A 17,519-nucleotide genomic window follows, 5' to 3' on the forward strand; every position below is an offset into this window, starting at 1 on the left:
ACACAGAAAGCGGTCGAAAGCTGAATCAGGCCATGGCATCAACTGGAAGGGCAGTGGCTACTACTAGTCGTGCTGTAGGTCAGTATATGGGTCACGCTAATTACCTGTGATATTTGTAATGAAATTTTATCTTTAAAAAAGATATAAACATGTATGTTAAATATTTGTTCTATAAAATTAGGGGGAGCCCTGTCCCAGGCAAAAGGAGCATTTTCAAATTGGTGGAGTAATCTTCTGGTAAGTCCCGAAATTCAGAAAGGAACGGAGGCAACAAACGAAAGCATCAATAACGATTTAAATCCAACAGAGAGCGTAAAAGAAGGTGAAAACTTAAAAAATAAGACATGCACCCAAGACATTCCAAATACGGTTAGCAGTAGACTAGGTAATGGAAATCTAATTGTGGAAAACGAGAATATTATAATGGAGAACAAAAATATTTGTTCGTACTCGGAAAATAAGTTGTTAGTAAAGGAATCACTCAATAATTCTGTAACAGAAAGGAATTTCGAAAATAAAAACAAAACTGGCCTCACGGATAGTAGTTCAGAGAAATTTATTATTAACGAAAAAGAAACAGAAAATAAACTGGCTGAGTTTGAGTGTAAGAATGGCGAAAATGTGAGTCACAAAATTGGTGAAATTCATACAGTTTAAAAAGAAAAGATAGCTAGTAAATCGTACAATTTTATGCTTGATATTTAAAATGAAAAGGCCAAAGGACTATAAGCATGACAGAAATGTCAGTCATAATTACAGGATAAATAGGTACTATGGAAATAGTAACCGTTTCAAACTAACGCATAATTAGGGCTATGAAACTTTCCTTGATACCTATTTGTCTTAAAAGTGATACTGTTTTAATACCTTAAGGCCTTTTGTTTATTACGCTGCCGATTATAAGATACAAAGATAACAAAAAGAAATAATACAATTTCTAATTTTATTAAACAGTATCATTTTGTGTTCTAGTTTCTGATCTTTTTAGCCAGAATACAAGCAATCTAAGTCTGTTAACACAAGTTTCCTTAATTAGTTTTGAGTTAATCAGCGTAATGCGATTTTTTTCTTCATTCTTTGTCTCTTTAACGTTATTATATATCACCTCAAATTTACTTCCTGTTTCGAACTGAAATTAAACAAACGTAATATATAAATAAAAGCCATTTTCACCATTTTTTTCTACCGATAGCTATATAAAAAGGAAAACAATAAATAATACATAATATATTAGCTAAAGGCATATAAAATGTACCTACTTGCAATAGTTTTTCTACATTATGAAAGTAAAAATAGATATATATTAAATGAGTAGATTTGGAATAGCAAGAGGATCAGTAATGAATTTAGGAATTATATTAATACACAAATATTTCTAACTGTTTTAATACATACAGGGGCAAAAAATGACAAAATAAAATTGTAATATAAAGACTGTTAGGTCACCTAATCTTCGCATTTCTCTACAACTATAACGTCAGACATCCCTAGCTAACTCTTTAGAAACAGTAATCTGTTGTATGCCCATTTCTGCCCCTATTTACTCCTGTTTCTACTCCTAGTACGTCTCCAACTGGTTCTTATGCATCAAAAGGTGTCCTGTAATCCTCTCCTCATTTCTTCTGTTCTCCCATCTTATCCAATATCACTTTTTTTGTCCACGATACTTTTAGCATCCCCCTATAACACCACCAACTTTTTTTCTGACTTGTGACTTCCTTGGTATCGAAAATCAGCGATTTATTCCAGTTTTTCGTGTTTTTATTTCAACTACAGTGTTGATATTTATATTTCTTACATTTATTGCTGATGTTGTTAGTTGTTGAAAGCCGTGAATGAAAAAATACTATTAAAACCTAAATAATGTACGAATTTTACAGTATTTAAGTATATGCTCAACCTTCACAGTGGAGGAGACCTGAGACAATTCGAAATTCATTAAAAATTTCTTATCTGTTACCAAGCAAGAGTTGGGATTATAATTTGTACTTTTGAAAGACGAATGGTCCTATTGGGGAATACATTACAGAAATTTGGGGTTCAGCGAACTGCCACTTATTCAAATTTGAACTTTTTTGTGAATAAAATTGCAAATTTTGAATGCAAGTCGTTTATAAAATGATCAACGCTTTTTACATCCCAAAACGAAGGAAAAATTATTCTTGCATAAATGATTTATCAACATTTAAACGTTAACGTACATTCTTCTTATTGTTTTTAAGATAATTGTTCGACTTGTCTCAGGCATCCAACATATGTTATAACTGAAGACATTAAGTTAAGAAATAAATTTATTATTTATATCTATTATATTNATATAAATTTAAATACCGAAACGTTGAAATCCCAGCCCAAAGAGAACAAATTAAATCCTTCAAAATATTGTTTGCTGGCGTTTAATATGGACAAAGATATTTCCTAAAAGAAATTAAATTACAATGAGCAGAAAATGCTAGAAATGAGAATTAGGTACAAGGACATGGAGGATTTGTTAGGGGCATGTTAAAAACAGAAACAAGAGTAGACAAATAATGACATAAAGATAATTATTACACTTACTACATCGCTAATCGGAATTTCTGGAAATCCTGCACGAATTTTATAAACATTATTAGTTAATTGGTGCATCTGCAATGCAATTAAAAATTAAAAGCTTATTATTAATTAGAAAAACTATGTGCAATTCTCCAAATAGTGTACATGTCCAATATTACGTCTATAATTTATGAAACTACCCTGAATTAATTCTTTAAAATACTTTTATACAACATATGTATGCAGTAAACACCTAAAAAGTTCGTAAAGTTAATTAAGTACTAATTTTTACGTATCAATTTAGATCGGTACCTAGCCAAACAGACAAAAAAAAATGGGAAAAGCCTGAAATGTAAAAAAATTGTTTTACCTCTTTCTGCAATTTACAAAATCTATAAATCCATATATTGACATTATAAAGGCGTCCGAAAACACACATTACAATAGCAGAATAATAAAAAACGACTTCTCTATTCCATTCTGTGAACAACTGCATAAAGCTGAGGTAATAGCAAATGTTTAAAATCCCAGTAAAATGGAAGGCTACACACCCCAAAAAGTAACGCACCGAAAGTGTCCAATAGTCGTAATATGCTTCATAAAACAAGTTATAAGCATTCCATAAACAGTTGAATATTTCGTCGTTGACCAACTCATTGAAAGTCTTCGTTTTTATGATGTGTTCTACATACGAATTTAAATCTCTAAGCTGATGCCCCATTTTGACTGCATAATAAGAGAATACAAAAGTTGCAACAAAGATAAGAAAGTGCAAATAAAATGCACGAATGCATTTGCAAATAGCCAATTCAGTCGATGTTATCCATTCAAACAAATACTGAATTAAAAGGAATACAGCACCACAAAAGAATATTGCTATTTCGACTGTATTATAGCCTTTCGAGGTGTTAAAAGATTGATTGAAATAGACGCGACCATGTTTTAATTTATTTGAAATAGACAACGGGATCGATTTTAAGTTTGAAAGACGCAAGAAATGTAGAATCACAAAAATGTCGTTTATAAGAACGATTATTCCCAATTTTTTGGTAATTTTAGAGTTATCTTCTTGAAATCCTACCGACACAATCAGGATTAATGTCAAAGCCAATACGACTAAAACAATTATATTTTTCAGTATACTCTTTAGCTTCTCGCCATCGTTATTTCTTAAAAGTAAATTAAGAAAACTGATACTTTCAAAACAACTTAGAAGGACTTTACTTGCAAAAGGATTCATTGTGCCCATTTACCGCAAACAAATGAACCATTTCAGGCCTAACTATAAGTATAAGTCTAGTTATTTTACTTAATGAAGTACACCAATCTATTATTTGCGTGCATGTTATCAGATACTAACTAGCAAACTGATTCGTACATAAAATAATCATTTTACAACAGTCATTTAAATAAAGACTTTGATAAGTATAATCTATACATATATTATAACCAATAAAATAGAATAAGTTTTTTGCGATTTTTGATTTCTTACGTAACATATAAGTTAATACTAATTACACTAACTATTAACATCACCAATTTTTCAATTGTATCATTCATGTATTTGTTTATCTATTAATACCAGTTTCATTTTGATTAGCATTTGCTACAAATTCTTTAAGAAACCGATATTATTTGTTATTCTATTATTATACAATCATTTATTTTATTTCTTACAATTACATCAACAAATAATATTGTTAAATTTGTTATGTACTTCTACTTATGTATACCATATGCGACGTTCCTATACAATTAGTTAAAAGCTCCTATATTAACTTAATATAGGTACAATATATATGTATATATAGACATATAGGTACGGTGTATACGAAAGTAATAATCATCTATTTTTTATGAACTGCAGCATTACTATTGTGTTTTCCAGGAAAAATGCCAATTATATTGATAAATAATATCACCATTTTATGATAATAATGTACACCAATGTTTTAAATTTTAGAAAGTGTATTGTATGGAAATATAGATACTTTTGTAGATATTTTTGCTAAGAAACGTATATAGAATAATTTAAACGTAAAAAGCGCTCGTGAAATTATTTCAAGATGGAAGATATTTGCTAAGCTTTAAGAAGTTATTATTAAGAAAAAAAGTACGTAGAATCTCATGGTAGTAACCGTTTTCGAGTGCAATATCAAATAGATACTTCCGGGCATAATTTTTGCTAAAATATATAAAATGACTTAAACATAAAAAGTGCTCGTGAAATTATTTTTCGAGATAGGAACATATATAGCTAAGCTTTAATAAGTGATAATTATGTAAAAAAGTACGTAGAATCTCATGGAAGCAACAGTTTTCGAACATTAGTGATACAGTTATCTTACAAAAGATGGCTGTACAAGGTATTATAGCAAATTTTTATTTAGAATATGAATCAAAAGATGGCTTCAAAAACAACAATATAACACCTTTTTTTTAAGTCGTATTAAAAATCAAAAATAGCTAGCTTTAAATCACCTTCTCATTAATAACAAAACGATCAGTAATCTATTTAATTTACTACTAATTGTTTATCAATCAATTATTTTATGAGAGCATTCATATTGAAATCTATGAGTGTACTGTCATCTGACAAATTATTGTCATAATAAATAAATTATGGTGGTCAAAATGTCACAAATCCAAACGAAAGTTAAATAAATTTGTTTATCAAGCAGTTTTTTACAGCACATTACTCATCAAATATGACGGAAATTGAGGGGCCCATATTATACGTGATTGTTGTTGGTTTTCATCATAAAAAGGGCTGTCAGGTATTCTGTTCCCATTAAACATTAATATGTTTTTGTGATAACATGATCCTAACATTAGTTTATTGCTTCTAAGGTGGAATATTCATTCCCGCCCCTTGTGCCAGACGCCCCCAATGAATGTCCGGCTGGTTGGAAGTATCTGCCAACTCTTGCTTTACCTGATGGTTCCCATAATTATGAACAAGACACAGTTTATTTTCACCTACCCAGTCTTTCTAACCCTAAACATACAGTATATGGAATTTCATGTTTTAGACAAATTCCTGTAGAGGTAATTTATTGAAAATAACTTATTTTGATATCTTCATTATTTGTTTATTTATAGAAACTGAAAAATAGAACTGCAGACTTAACAAGGAGCAGTGTACAGAAATCAGTTTGTGTACTAAGTAAACTGCCTTTATATGGATATATAGAAGTTAAAATGACCTTAATTACCCATGCTTATTTTGATGAAGGAGATTTTAGTAAAGTGTCATTACTGGAAGACACCTATAGACATTTAAATTCTGTTTTAATGCACAATGACTTAAATTTACAAATATTTGTTGGTGAGGACTTAATCATTCATTTATAATGCTTTTTAAATCAAATAACTATCAGACTGCATATGAGAACATCCTTTTAAAAGCTACATACTCTTGAAATTGTTTATAGGTTTGTCAGCAAGGGATTTTATACTACATTGGAAACATAAAGCCCTTTTACTGTTTAAACTGTTACTTTTGGAGAGGAAAGTTGTTTTCTTCAGATCTCCTGTTCAATCATTGTGTTCAACTATTCTTACTCTTCTTTCACTTCATCCTTTAATGATTGAAAAAGGACTAGATCAATCTGCTTGTGTTAAGTAAGGACAATAAATATTGATTTTCACTTTACTCTTATACATTTAATTTATAGACCATCACGCCCTATGTCTCCTATGCCCGAATTTTCTGATGAAGACATAACACCAGAGGTTAGTCCTAAAAAGCAACCAACAGAAATACTATCTCAAAATGAGGATAATTTAAACCAAAATAATGTAGCCAATGGTAATCTAGTTTCTGAGAACGAAGACGAGAAATTGAGAGAAGATACTGGATCTTCATCTCATGATTTAGAGCAAGATATATCTGAGAAAACATCCAACAGCCCTCAAACTCCAAATTTAAACTCTTCAACAGAAACAGAAGCTAATCTTTTTTCTCGTATTTCCGCAGCAGCCCAAATTATGCCCGACGAATGTCACTTGCCTTTGCCAATTTTTACGACAGGTTACCTATGTCTTCCGTACTTGTCGCTGCCTTATATGGACCTCTTAAGTGATGTTAATGTAAGGGGATACGTTGTTGGAGCCACCAACGTACTTTTCAAACAGAAACGTCAACTCCACGAAGTCCTGGTCGATGTGGAGACTGCAAAAATTGAATGCCAAGACGTCGAACTTAGAAAGCAACTGCATTTAACGACAGAAGACCTCAGATTTGTCGACTATGTCGTTAAACATGTTTCAGAAGAAAAACACGATGTCTTTCTGGATGGAGTCGGTTGGGAAGGAGGAGAAGATTGGATCAGGGCACAGTTCAAAGTGTACCTCACTTCACTCATGAGAACTGCCTTAACTCAAGGTAAAAGATGTTATTGTGGGTTTAAAACGTAGACTTTTTAAATTGAATATTTAGATTCGAATCGGGACTGTGAGCACTTCAATTCAAATTTTGTGGCGGCCTGGAGGGACAGTCACAATTTCAAAATCTGGAGAGGCTTCGAAAATGATCACTTAATAGAATTAATGCCCCCTGGTCATCCATTTTCTGGTCAGTTATCTGTCGCTGACATGAAACTCAGATGGACACAGTATGTTTAATAGTCACTTTATCGTTAAGAATTGTCCAAATTATTTCTATTTCGTTTTAGTACGATGCAGAACACAGAAAGCGGTCGAAAGCTGAATCAGGCCATGGCATCAACTGGAAGGGCAGTGGCTACTACTAGTCGTGCTGTAGGTCAGTATATGGGTCACGCTAATTACCTGTGATATTTGTAATGAAATTTTATCTTTAAAAAAGATATAAACATGTATGTTAAATATTTGTTCTATAAAATTAGGGGGAGCCCTGTCCCAGGCAAAAGGAGCATTTTCAAATTGGTGGAGTAATCTTCTGGTAAGTCCCGAAATTCAGAAAGGAACGGAGGCAACAAACGAAAGCATCAATAACGATTTAAATCCAACAGAGAGCGTAAAAGAAGGTGAAAACTTAAAAAATAAGACATGCACCCAAGACATTCCAAATACGGTTAGCAGTAGACTAGGTAATGGAAATCTAATTGTGGAAAACGAGAATATTATAATGGAGAACAAAAATATTTGTTCGTACTCGGAAAATAAGTTGTTAGTAAAGGAATCACACAATAATTCTGTAACAGAAAGGAATTTCGAAAATAAAAACAAAACTGCCCTCACGGATAGTAGTTCAGAGAAATTTATTATTAACGAAAAAGAAACAGAAAATAAACTGGCTGAGTTTGAGTGTAAGAATGGCGAAAATGTGAGTCACAAAATTGGTGAAATTCATACAGTTTAAAAAGAAAAGATAGCTAGTAAATCGTACAATTTTATGCTTGATATTTAAAATGAAAAGGCCAAAGGACTATAAGCATGACAGAAATGTCAGTCATAATTACAGGATAAATAGGTACTATGGAAATAGTAACCGTTTCAAACTAACGCATAATTAGGGCTATGAAACTTTCCTTGATACCTATTTGTCTTAAAAGTGATACTGTTTTAATACCTTAAGGCCTTTTGTTTATTACGCTGCCGATTATAAGATACAAAGATAACAAAAAGAAATAATACAATTTCTAATTTTATTAAACAGTATCATTTTGTGTTCTAGTTTCTGATCTTTTTAGCCAGAATACAAGCAATCTAAGTCTGTTAACACAAGTTTCCTTAATTAGTTTTGAGTTAATCAGCGTAATGCGATTTTTTTCTTCATTCTTTGTCTCTTTAACGTTATTATATATCACCTCAAATTTACTTCCTGTTTCGAACTGAAATTAAACAAACGTAATATATAAATAAAAGCCATTTTCACCATTTTTTTCTACCGATAGCTATATAAAAAGGAAAACAATAAATAATACATAATATATTAGCTAAAGGCATATAAAATGTACCTACTTGCAATAGTTTTTCTACATTATGAAAGTAAAAATAGANTATTTTATTTATTTTACAAAAATGATGCCAACAAGTACCTATTTGACAACGCACTCGAAAACCGTTGTTACTATGAGATTCTACGTACTTTTTTACAAAAATGTCACCCCTTAAAGCTTAGTGAATACCTTTCATCTTCCAATAATTTTAGGAGCGCTTATTATGTTCTAATTATTTTATGTACTATAAAATTTAGCTAAAATAATGACGGATAGTAAAGAATCAATAATAACAAAAGCCTTAAGATTAAATAACATTATTTTGTGTTAATTAATTAATTATAAGTGATCACTGGCCTTTATGTTGTAATATCGCATTTCATACGTCTCTTTATTTAAGATTGGACTGGAAATTAGGCATCACTTGCCTGATTGCTTATATAATATTTTTGGTTGTTGGGACCCTCATAGAACTCAACTACTTCTTCCCAGTAAACCTGCCTACTTGCGAAATACCCGATTTGAGCTGATTGTTACCCATAATGAATATTTTTTACTAATACATATTATGTATAACACTACCTATTGTAAAACTGTAAACAATAAATTACTTTTCATTTGAAGTAATCATACTCTTTTGTTCAAGTGTGACACCCTGTTAATAGCCAGAAATAGATATACAGGCAGGGCGAAATGATCACCGAACATAGAAATTACACATATCACTGACCTGTTTCAATAGCATCATCTGATCCTGCAGGACGTGTCGATGTAATTATGTACAATCCTCTAAAAACAGGAATATCACAAATATTAACACCTATAGTTTTAATTAACGCAAACTCTTATTAAACACACTAAGGGTTATTCGATTTTTACTTTTCATTAGTAAAAAGTAAAAGATATCAGTAGTAATAAATAATAATAGTTCTTTAAGGGGGTACATCAAAGGTTATTTCAAAAATAATTAAATTGTAGGAATTGCAGAAACTTCTGTGAAACTAACTGAAGAAATTGAAGTAAGCGGTAAGTGTTATAACGTAGATTATTTATTATTTTAAACAGTTCATTGACAATCGTGTATAATAAGTAATTGTAGATGTGAATAATATGAAGCTTACAATTACCGAGGAGGTCAATGTAAAAGGTATTGTTAAAGCAATGATGAAACTCTAAAAGTACTTAATATATTTTCCATTTACAGAAAACATTACAACAAACAATCACGTTGAACCTGGTAAAAATCAATGAACAATTTAACTACTAATAGTAACTACTAAGAAACTTCTACTTTTACAGAACTTGAACAGGACAATAAAGAAAACAGGAACAATAACAGTTTTATAGGAATATTTTGGAAACTTTTCACTTATCCTATTACGACCGTGTTTGAGTGGACGATACCAGATTGTAAAAAGGAACCAAGGGCATACATTTACGCATTGGTTATGTGTATGGTTTGGATAGGGGTGGGATCATATCTACTTACTTGGTTCATAACTGTTATCGGTAATATAATTAATTAATTAATTAAAAAAAGTTTATAATTTAAATGTAGACGTCACGTGATTAAATAGCACACAGAGGGCGTCTGGGCTTTCGCGCCCTTTTAAGCCGGTATAATAGCTTGTTTATTTTCCCACCATTCACCGCCAATTTCCCGACAGTCCTGTCACCTACGACCGTGTTGCTTACATCTTTGCTCTTCTATGCAAAACGACAAAACATTACAAAGTAGATCAATCTGTGTTTTATGGAAACACATGTCGACCTACGAACAGTTGTTTTTGTTAAAGTTTAGACCATTTTAAGATTTTATTCGTACTGTTGTATAATAAAAATACCGCGCTATCAAATCGTAATAATATGGTTGTGGTTTCTTGACTAACAATCGGATAAAATGATCAAGAAAGAGTATAATTCATCGGCAACTGGCAGGCGGACGCCATCTTTCTCGTGAAGTTTTTCTCCCGTGTGATTTCTTAATTTCGGTTAACGATGTTATAATTTTTTTACGGACAGTTGTGGTGCAAATATTTATACAGGTTTTATCTGATTCCCACGAGGAGTTGGCCCCTAAAAAGGTAGGATTTTTATACACTTTTCGACGATACAAATCTTGAGTATAATAGGGACGGATCTTGCAAGTTGACGGCATTTCTATTACAAATTTTACAACTATTGTGTGTAGCCATTACACATTTGATTAACTTGATACCAGTGTCAATGTATGCTCGGTTAATGTACGATTTTTATTGCCAGAAATTAAATTTTTAACATGGAAAAATTCCATCTATTTAGTTTCAATCAAGACTAATGTTATTTTTCAATTGCAAATTTTTAGTCCGTTCTTTAATGCCTCCAATATCAAAATATACCAATAATAAATTAATTGCCATGATAAAAAACGTAAAATCTATGATATTAACGTGTTATTTTCATGCATAGTATCTGCTGTCCGTTTTATTTTAAATCATACTTTCTCATGTTGAAGTCTAGTTATTTAAACACGATAGCCTATATTTATTAACAAAACGATGGGTATTGTCTGTTTCTGCTATATGTAACTAGAACAATGTAAAAATACTAATCATTTGTGCTTGTGTAAAAATTACAATTTGTACCACAGTTTGTGAAAGTTCAAATATTTTACGATCTACACCTACTTGGCTAATTAAGTTCGTTATACAACGATCATTTTATTAATTTATTTGTACGTGTACATTGCTAATCACCTGATTAAAGTTGCTATAGAAGACATAAGTTACGTTAATTAGGTGGGAGAAGTCAAAGATATGCAATATGTGGATATGTAGTATATTTTCTCCAATACAAATGGTTGGTTTCTTTATTAAACATAAAAGTATTTTATTCTGAAGATGAGTGCAGTAGCTTTTTACATTTTATGTTGTTAAATGCATTCGGTAAGTAGGACATGAAAACATTATAAGAATGCCAGGTGTTTGAATTATAGTTCTTTTGTTATATTAGATATATTCATGTCTGTCTAACCATCATGGAAGGTTACTTCAGGTATAAGAACGAGTTTTAAACTAAAATCATTTTACTGAAAGCGTAAGAATTTAGGTTTTATTTAACTTCATGTAAACGTAGTTCTAAAAATAGCCTACTGAAACTTGTCTGTTCGATTTTTAGTAGGATCTTTACCTGCAAAGCTCTAGACTAGAATAAACCAGCAGCAGTGTTGTAGATGTAGGTATCACATTATTTTATTAGATCTATAGAAACTTCCGCATTAAAAATTTATGTGTTTGTTGAAAATTCCCTTCTGTAAGTGAATAATTTATTGCAAAGGATTCTTACAGTGCTTAATAAGAAGGAAATTATTGATTTCGTTTATAACTAAACGAATTCGAATATCTAACTATTCTTATGGTATAAGTATGAGTATTATGTATATCTATATTAGGTACCCAATGCAGTAGATATTAAAACAAACGATTTTAAGATCTTTATCAAATACATCACAGAATATAGGTATGTACCTATTTATCGTATAGGTACATACTTATAATAAGTAGGTGTAAGTATGACATTAAGATTTTTTATTATCCAAATGGGTATATGTATTGATTTACACACTTTTATTTAAAGAAGTTATTCAGCTATGTACATTTTTACATAAAAATGTTACATAAGTGGTTATTTGAATTTATTATAAAAATTCCAATTAATTTAAGAAACATAACCTAAATATTGTAAAGGCATTTGTTTTCTTGCGAATTAATGTTGGTACGCATGAACGTAATTGTTGTGGAATAGGTTTATATTGTACCAAGAAGGTGTAATTGGCATCAGAGTTTTTGGGTACTAAGTAGGTGTAACTTAAATTATGTGCATTAAAAAGGAAAGAAAATTAAGTGCTTATTTCTTGCTTGATGGCATTTTGTGTTGCCGTAGGTAAGATCTTGAATTTGAAAAATATTTTGCGATTGTTATATTGCTTACTTGTATGTAAGTATGTATCTACTACAAACAACAAACAGAAGGGACCATCTAATTGTCGGCCATGATAAACAGAAAATATCAAAATGTTTTCACAAATAATACAACATAATTAGATACCTTGTTTATTTGTTCGCCATGGTTGAATTGCTATTATAAATAAATAAAGCTTAATCCCTGTAGCTGGAACATTAATTATTAACTATTCAATCATCCAACGAATTCCTGAATAGTTGCTCTTATACGTACAATCTTTCTCTAGCATTAATATATCTATAAAACTATAGAAGAATGTTGTAAAATTATTAGTGATATTGATGGTACTTAACACAAAATTTATAATGATTATTGTTTTGCAAAGATCTATTTCCTAACATGATATCGCAGGTATATGTTTATCATTTATAGGAATATATTTATATATCCACTTTACATGTTCAACCTTAATTTCCACAAAATTTTGTGATTAAAAGAACACAAAAGTTTTGTAGAAATTAACACTGAAATTAGAGCATAAAATTTCATATTTAAAATAATTTAAAGAAAAAGTGGACTAAAGAGACTGGCGGCGTTGCGACATACTCGAAAAAAATCGTACAGCTAAGAAAAATAAAATCAATCAAATGTATAGTGTTGCACAAAAATACGGTACTGTTATTTCTGTAAACATTTTACAATCGGTTTGAGTTTTATCAATTTTCTGATAATTTATGTCCCGGTGATAGTTTGTACCCTATTTTTTTTGTTTTTATTGTTTTTGTTCATAACTACTAAGCAATTTGGAAACATTCGAGGAGTAGACAATTACTCCTCCTTGAAAATTACCTGCAAACTGTTGTTTTACGACAAGGTTTGTTGAAAGCAAGTGAATAAATTATTTCATCGTTAAATGTTTTATGTCCCTTTTATATCAGATTGCACAGCTCGAGAACTACTACATAACTTTCAGTTTTACAAAAAAAAAAAAACATTTGAAAACGGGAAGCAAAGTATTGTCACAAATTTTGTCGGTTCAAGAGAAACTTTTACCTAATAAAATTATTTTAATTGACTTTTTTAAAAAACAGTAAAAGTAATCGTTAGTCGGGTAGGTACTTCTTGGGCATAACATTAGTTATTTTGTACTTAATATTTGCAAATATTAATTATTTTTACCAGATACGTATGTGTATGAAAAACTATTATAGATTACAGCTTTTATTTTCTTATTAATTGTTGAGAAGCATAGTTTACGGCTTTTTAATACGTTATTTATAATCAGCGAGGCATAAAAGAAGATGGTATGTCGTTATATCATAAAAAGGTTTTAAATTTTGGTCAGTGCAATAATAAGGCGATAAATATCTTTCGAAATTGTGTCGTTAAAACTACTAATGTACTACCTATTTTCTAAGAAGTGGTAATGGTTGATACACTCGAGTCTTTTTTTATTCGATACAGTTTTGTTATGTACATTAAAGTGGCTAAGTTTTATTGTTTCTCTTTTGTTACAGTTCGAATGGGGCAACGCAAGGTTTGGAGGGATGTCAAATAACAGGTGCTTCGCGGGTGGTGGTAAGTCGAACTTTTTACTTAAAACAACTACCAAATTGTTCACAATAATAGTTTACTTTTTATGCATTTATTTCAATATAAAGATACACAGTTTCATTATTGTGAACATCGTTTATAAACTAGGTATTCAGTACTTGCTGTATTTGGCAGTATACATAGAGAAAACGAAAAAGGAAAATTTACCTAAATTAAAGCGATATTTACAATTTATCCCACTAGACCTTGCGAAAATAATAAAGATTACAATTTGGGCCCAAATTTGTAAAAATAAAATCCCAGCAGAAATAAATTTATTTGGTATTTTAGTTGATGTAAAAAAGTAAATTGCAAGAAACAATTAATTTTTAAAAGAACATGTCAAAATTGAGATTATTACAAGTTACCTAATAAATTCTACTATTTTTACAGCAAATTGTAATTTTTGCTTTACCATAAAAATTTAGTTTTCTCCTTGTATCTGTCGCAGTCTTTGTAATTCCTATTCTGTCTAGGTGGTTCCGAAAGCGGCTGACAGTTCAGTCAGATTGTTACATATTGATAATGGTATTAGGGTAGCTGATATGTAATTTTACTTATTCAGAAAGAAAACACAGTTTAAAAAACTTTGCGTCCGCCAGTTTGTTTGCATTGTGGTGTGAATTATTAGTCAATTTAATTAGTACATCGTGTTTGACTTTTTTTATGCACCACAAGTGATATCTGCTAATAATGCATATAAAATTTAATTTAAATTAATTTATAATTAAGACCAGCATACGAAGCAACGGTGGTTAGGAGGTAGAATGCTCGGACGGTCCATTCAGGTTCCATTCCCTGTTGATTCGATACTTTTTTCTTACACATCTCCAATTATTTGTTAACAATAACCTCGTCAGGTATATCTTTGCCCCTCTTAACTCCCGTTTCTGCTTCTAATATGTCTCTAACTAGCCCTTCAGTCTGAGAAGATTGTCGTACCAACTATATCTTGCCTATATCTTATTGATTTTAATGCCCTCTGTTCTCCTACCCTTTCTGATACCTTCTCCTTTTGAACCTTTCTGTCCATTGTATTTTATTTTTAACATCCCGCTATAACACCCATACAAATCCGTACTCCAAACATGCACTTTAAATAATTTTACGAATTTACAAATTAACCGATCGCAATTATAGTAGCGAGTTCTTTTTACCCTTGTGCTATTTCTAGCGCTTTTTCAATCTTGAGTTATCTAACTCCCTAAGCTTTTGCTAGTTTTTTTGTAGAATTATAACTACTTTCGCTGCATTACACTTCGTACAAATTTTTCGTTAACCACTTTTAAAATCAGCGCTGCTTTCAGATACGTCTAGGTGGAATTGAAATTGTCGATTTATTCGAATAGATTAGGACATATGTACCACATTAATGAATTGGCAGTATATAAAATGGAAAAACCTCATTTTGTGACAATTTTTGTAGATTTATTATATGTATAATTTGTTTCCGAGGCAATTGTATTGTATCCGTCCATTGTATTATTATAGTTATTGATGATTTCATTGGTGATGCAATATCGAAAGGTGTGTAAATGTACGTACCTACCTGATTTTGAGTGTAACGACTCAGCGGGTTCTTGCCGAAGTTTGCTGCGAGTTGTTGCGGCAACAGTGGCTAATAAATTGCCTTATTTTTATGATAATGTAAATTGCATGTTCGATTGCAAATGTTCAGGTCAAATTCCGTTTCTATTGTCCCAACGTATTTTCTAACGTTCCTATATCCCATCAAGAGCTACGAACATTTTCGATAGTACATACTCTATAATTTATTTCATACCTAACAGAAAGATTTTACGGTAATGCAAAGATGTGAATTTTTTCTGGTAAAATCCTTCGTAATGTTGCCTCGCTTTCGAAGTTAATTAGGAAAATCGATAACAAAACGCCACTTTAAGTTATTTTTATACCCCGTTGTTGTGTCAGTGCTCAACTCTAGATGTTACTGCTGTGACCTTCGTTCTTTAATAATTGTATTAAAGATAAATCGTAAAATGACAAATCATCAATATTGGGTTTTCGTTTCAATTTTATATTGAATTTTTTTTCGTTGGATCCATTAAAATTTAAGATGATGTATTATGTAAAACACTACTGTGCTTTGATTTTAATCAGACGCGGTTTTTACTTTTCTTTTTAATGTTCTGTTAATGAAAAGTCTTCATCTACGAAAATTTTTAAGGAGGTGTCGATAGTACCCATTATTATAGTGAATTCCTTCCATCGGATGATCGTAATCTTTCTTTAAAATTGTTTGGTAACTTTTCGTCGGCCACCCTGTATATTTGGAATCCTAATTTTTTTCGTTCGAGTGATTGACGTGTCAGGATTTCTTGGTAGCGATCTCTATCGTTCAAGAGCGAGAACACATTCTCATTAATATAAGTGGATTATATAGTTACATTAGTTTGCTGCTCAGCCATGTCGTTGTAGAAAAACATGTTCAAATACGCACACACAGATGTTGTCATGTACCTTAAATAGGCGTTCGTATTCGTCAATCGGACCTGCTGTGCGTACGACGTTGCCAGGAATTGGAAGAATTTACTGACACAATTATAAACATATATATACGTTTACAATATTGATCAGTTTTGAAGTTTTTGCTCGCTGTGTTCAAAATTATAAAAGAATACATTTTTAGATTGATAATTCCCAAAAAGTAGGATACCTACCTACCTACCTATCGTTGTCTCTTTGAAGATTCAAAAAAATTAATTACCTTTTTAACCCTTTGAAACGTAGAACCAGCCAATTTTCGTAAAAATGTGCCGCGGAAAAACGAAAATGTGTGCGAAACGGAGTAAAAGAAACCTGCCGTGAAACCCGCAATTGTCGAAGCCTTTAGTTATACTCGTTTTACGGTGTCGGAGAAAATACGAAGAAACCCGTAAGGGGGAAATCTACACTGAAAAGAGAGATGATATCGCGGAATTCCGCCATTGGTTATGCGGGTCAGCAACAGGTGGCTTACAACGGCACAAGGATCGATCCTGAACTCTACTCAATTCCTTCCGATGAAGTTAGGACATATAGGATCAGTGCAAACCGCCAACTTTCTTTGCCATTTTTTTTTTACGATAATCACATACGATTGGATTGGTTTCTTCGTTAATAGCCCGAGGAAACCTCATGTGAGAGTGCGAAACTTCGATTTGGTTTCACAATAAATAAACCTTGCGCCCTTTGCTGGTTTGGATTACAATTTTAGGGAAAGATATGGAAACTAGAATTAGGTGTCCAAACTTGCGACTTTTTGCGTATCTTCGTTCTTCAATTGGTTACCTGTCGATTTTCTGCAACATTCTTTATGTTAATTTGTGGAAGCTTCAACTTTTCTCCGTTTTTTTTTTTTTTATTTGGTTTATAAGGAATTAGGTAAATGGCAATATTTTTCTTCTTCGTTTATTTTCTTTGCACATGTAAAAGTTGAAGGTTAACTTAATGTTTTTACCTCTGCGTGCATTTAAACGTTAAAAACTTGGAAGTATTTAAGAAGATCGATAGCTTTATGAAATATTT

General features: G+C 31.3%; 4 protein-coding genes across 6 annotated transcripts in view; all 4 read left to right on the forward strand.

Annotated features, from left to right (window-relative positions):
- LOC108734214 (sodium/potassium/calcium exchanger 4) overlaps positions 1-9,987 on the forward strand; it is a 33,751-nt gene extending 23,764 nt beyond the window's left edge. The window contains exons 6-9 of the mRNA XM_025978646.1: positions 9,438-9,485; positions 9,559-9,606; positions 9,664-9,696; positions 9,759-9,987. Of these exons, the coding sequence (XP_025834431.1) occupies positions 9,438-9,485; positions 9,559-9,606; positions 9,664-9,696; positions 9,759-9,985 (356 nt within the window). The 3' untranslated portion in view covers positions 9,986-9,987. The remainder of the gene's footprint in view (positions 1-9,437; positions 9,486-9,558; positions 9,607-9,663; positions 9,697-9,758) is intronic.
- Positions 7-1,737, forward strand: LOC112905708. The gene is made up of 2 exons (XM_025978648.1): positions 7-78; positions 182-1,737. Exons 1-2 carry the CDS (start codon positions 33-35, stop codon positions 655-657), a joined length of 522 nt encoding a protein of 173 aa, XP_025834433.1. The 5' UTR covers positions 7-32; the 3' UTR covers positions 658-1,737.
- Positions 5,067-8,508, forward strand: LOC108734257 (late secretory pathway protein AVL9 homolog). Of its 2 annotated transcripts, XM_018465738.1 has the most exons (9): positions 5,067-5,312; positions 5,386-5,583; positions 5,638-5,863; positions 5,970-6,159; positions 6,213-6,922; positions 6,977-7,151; positions 7,212-7,300; positions 7,404-7,459; positions 7,530-7,622. In XM_018465738.1, exons 1-9 carry the CDS (start codon positions 5,244-5,246, stop codon positions 7,536-7,538), a joined length of 1,722 nt encoding a protein of 573 aa, XP_018321240.1. In that variant the 5' UTR covers positions 5,067-5,243; the 3' UTR covers positions 7,539-7,622. The 2 variants fall into 2 exon arrangements, with proteins under 2 accessions (XP_018321240.1, XP_018321239.1); XM_018465737.2 differs by having other exon boundaries at positions 7,404-8,508.
- Positions 9,988-10,132: 145 nt separating the features above from the next.
- Positions 10,133-17,519, forward strand: part of LOC108734212 (serine/threonine-protein kinase tousled-like 2) — a 48,505-nt gene continuing 41,118 nt past the window's right edge. Inside the window, exons 1-2 of one of the 2 annotated variants that reach the window (XM_018465664.1) lie at positions 10,133-10,543; positions 13,919-13,979. In XM_018465664.1, the coding sequence (XP_018321166.1) occupies positions 13,949-13,979 (31 nt within the window). In that variant the 5' untranslated portion in view covers positions 10,133-10,543; positions 13,919-13,948. The remainder of the gene's footprint in view (positions 10,544-13,918; positions 13,980-17,519) is intronic. The other variant, XM_018465668.1, reaches the window with a different exon arrangement.

The sequence above is a fragment of the Agrilus planipennis genome, unplaced genomic scaffold, assembly GCF_000699045.2.
Source record: "Agrilus planipennis isolate EAB-ADULT unplaced genomic scaffold, Apla_2.0 scaffold7, whole genome shotgun sequence".
In the NCBI taxonomy this organism is placed as follows: domain Eukaryota; kingdom Metazoa; phylum Arthropoda; class Insecta; order Coleoptera; family Buprestidae; genus Agrilus; species Agrilus planipennis.

Bases quoted from the DNA above. Each gene is read 5' to 3' on its own strand.
- LOC112905708 (XM_025978648.1), top strand. From the start codon at position 33: ATGGCATCAACTGGAAGGGCAGTGGCTACTACTAGTCGTGCTGTAG. The intron at 79-181 runs GTCAGTATATGG...CTATAAAATTAG, and splicing joins TACTACTAGTCGTGCTGTAG to GGGGAGCCCTGTCCCAGGCA.
- LOC108734257 (XM_018465737.2), top strand. From the start codon at position 5,244: ATGACGGAAATTGAGGGGCCCATATTATACGTGATTGTTGTTGGTTTT. The intron at 5,584-5,637 runs GTAATTTATTGA...GTTTATTTATAG, and splicing joins TTAGACAAATTCCTGTAGAG to AAACTGAAAAATAGAACTGC. The intron at 5,864-5,969 runs GTGAGGACTTAA...AATTGTTTATAG, and splicing joins AAATTTACAAATATTTGTTG to GTTTGTCAGCAAGGGATTTT.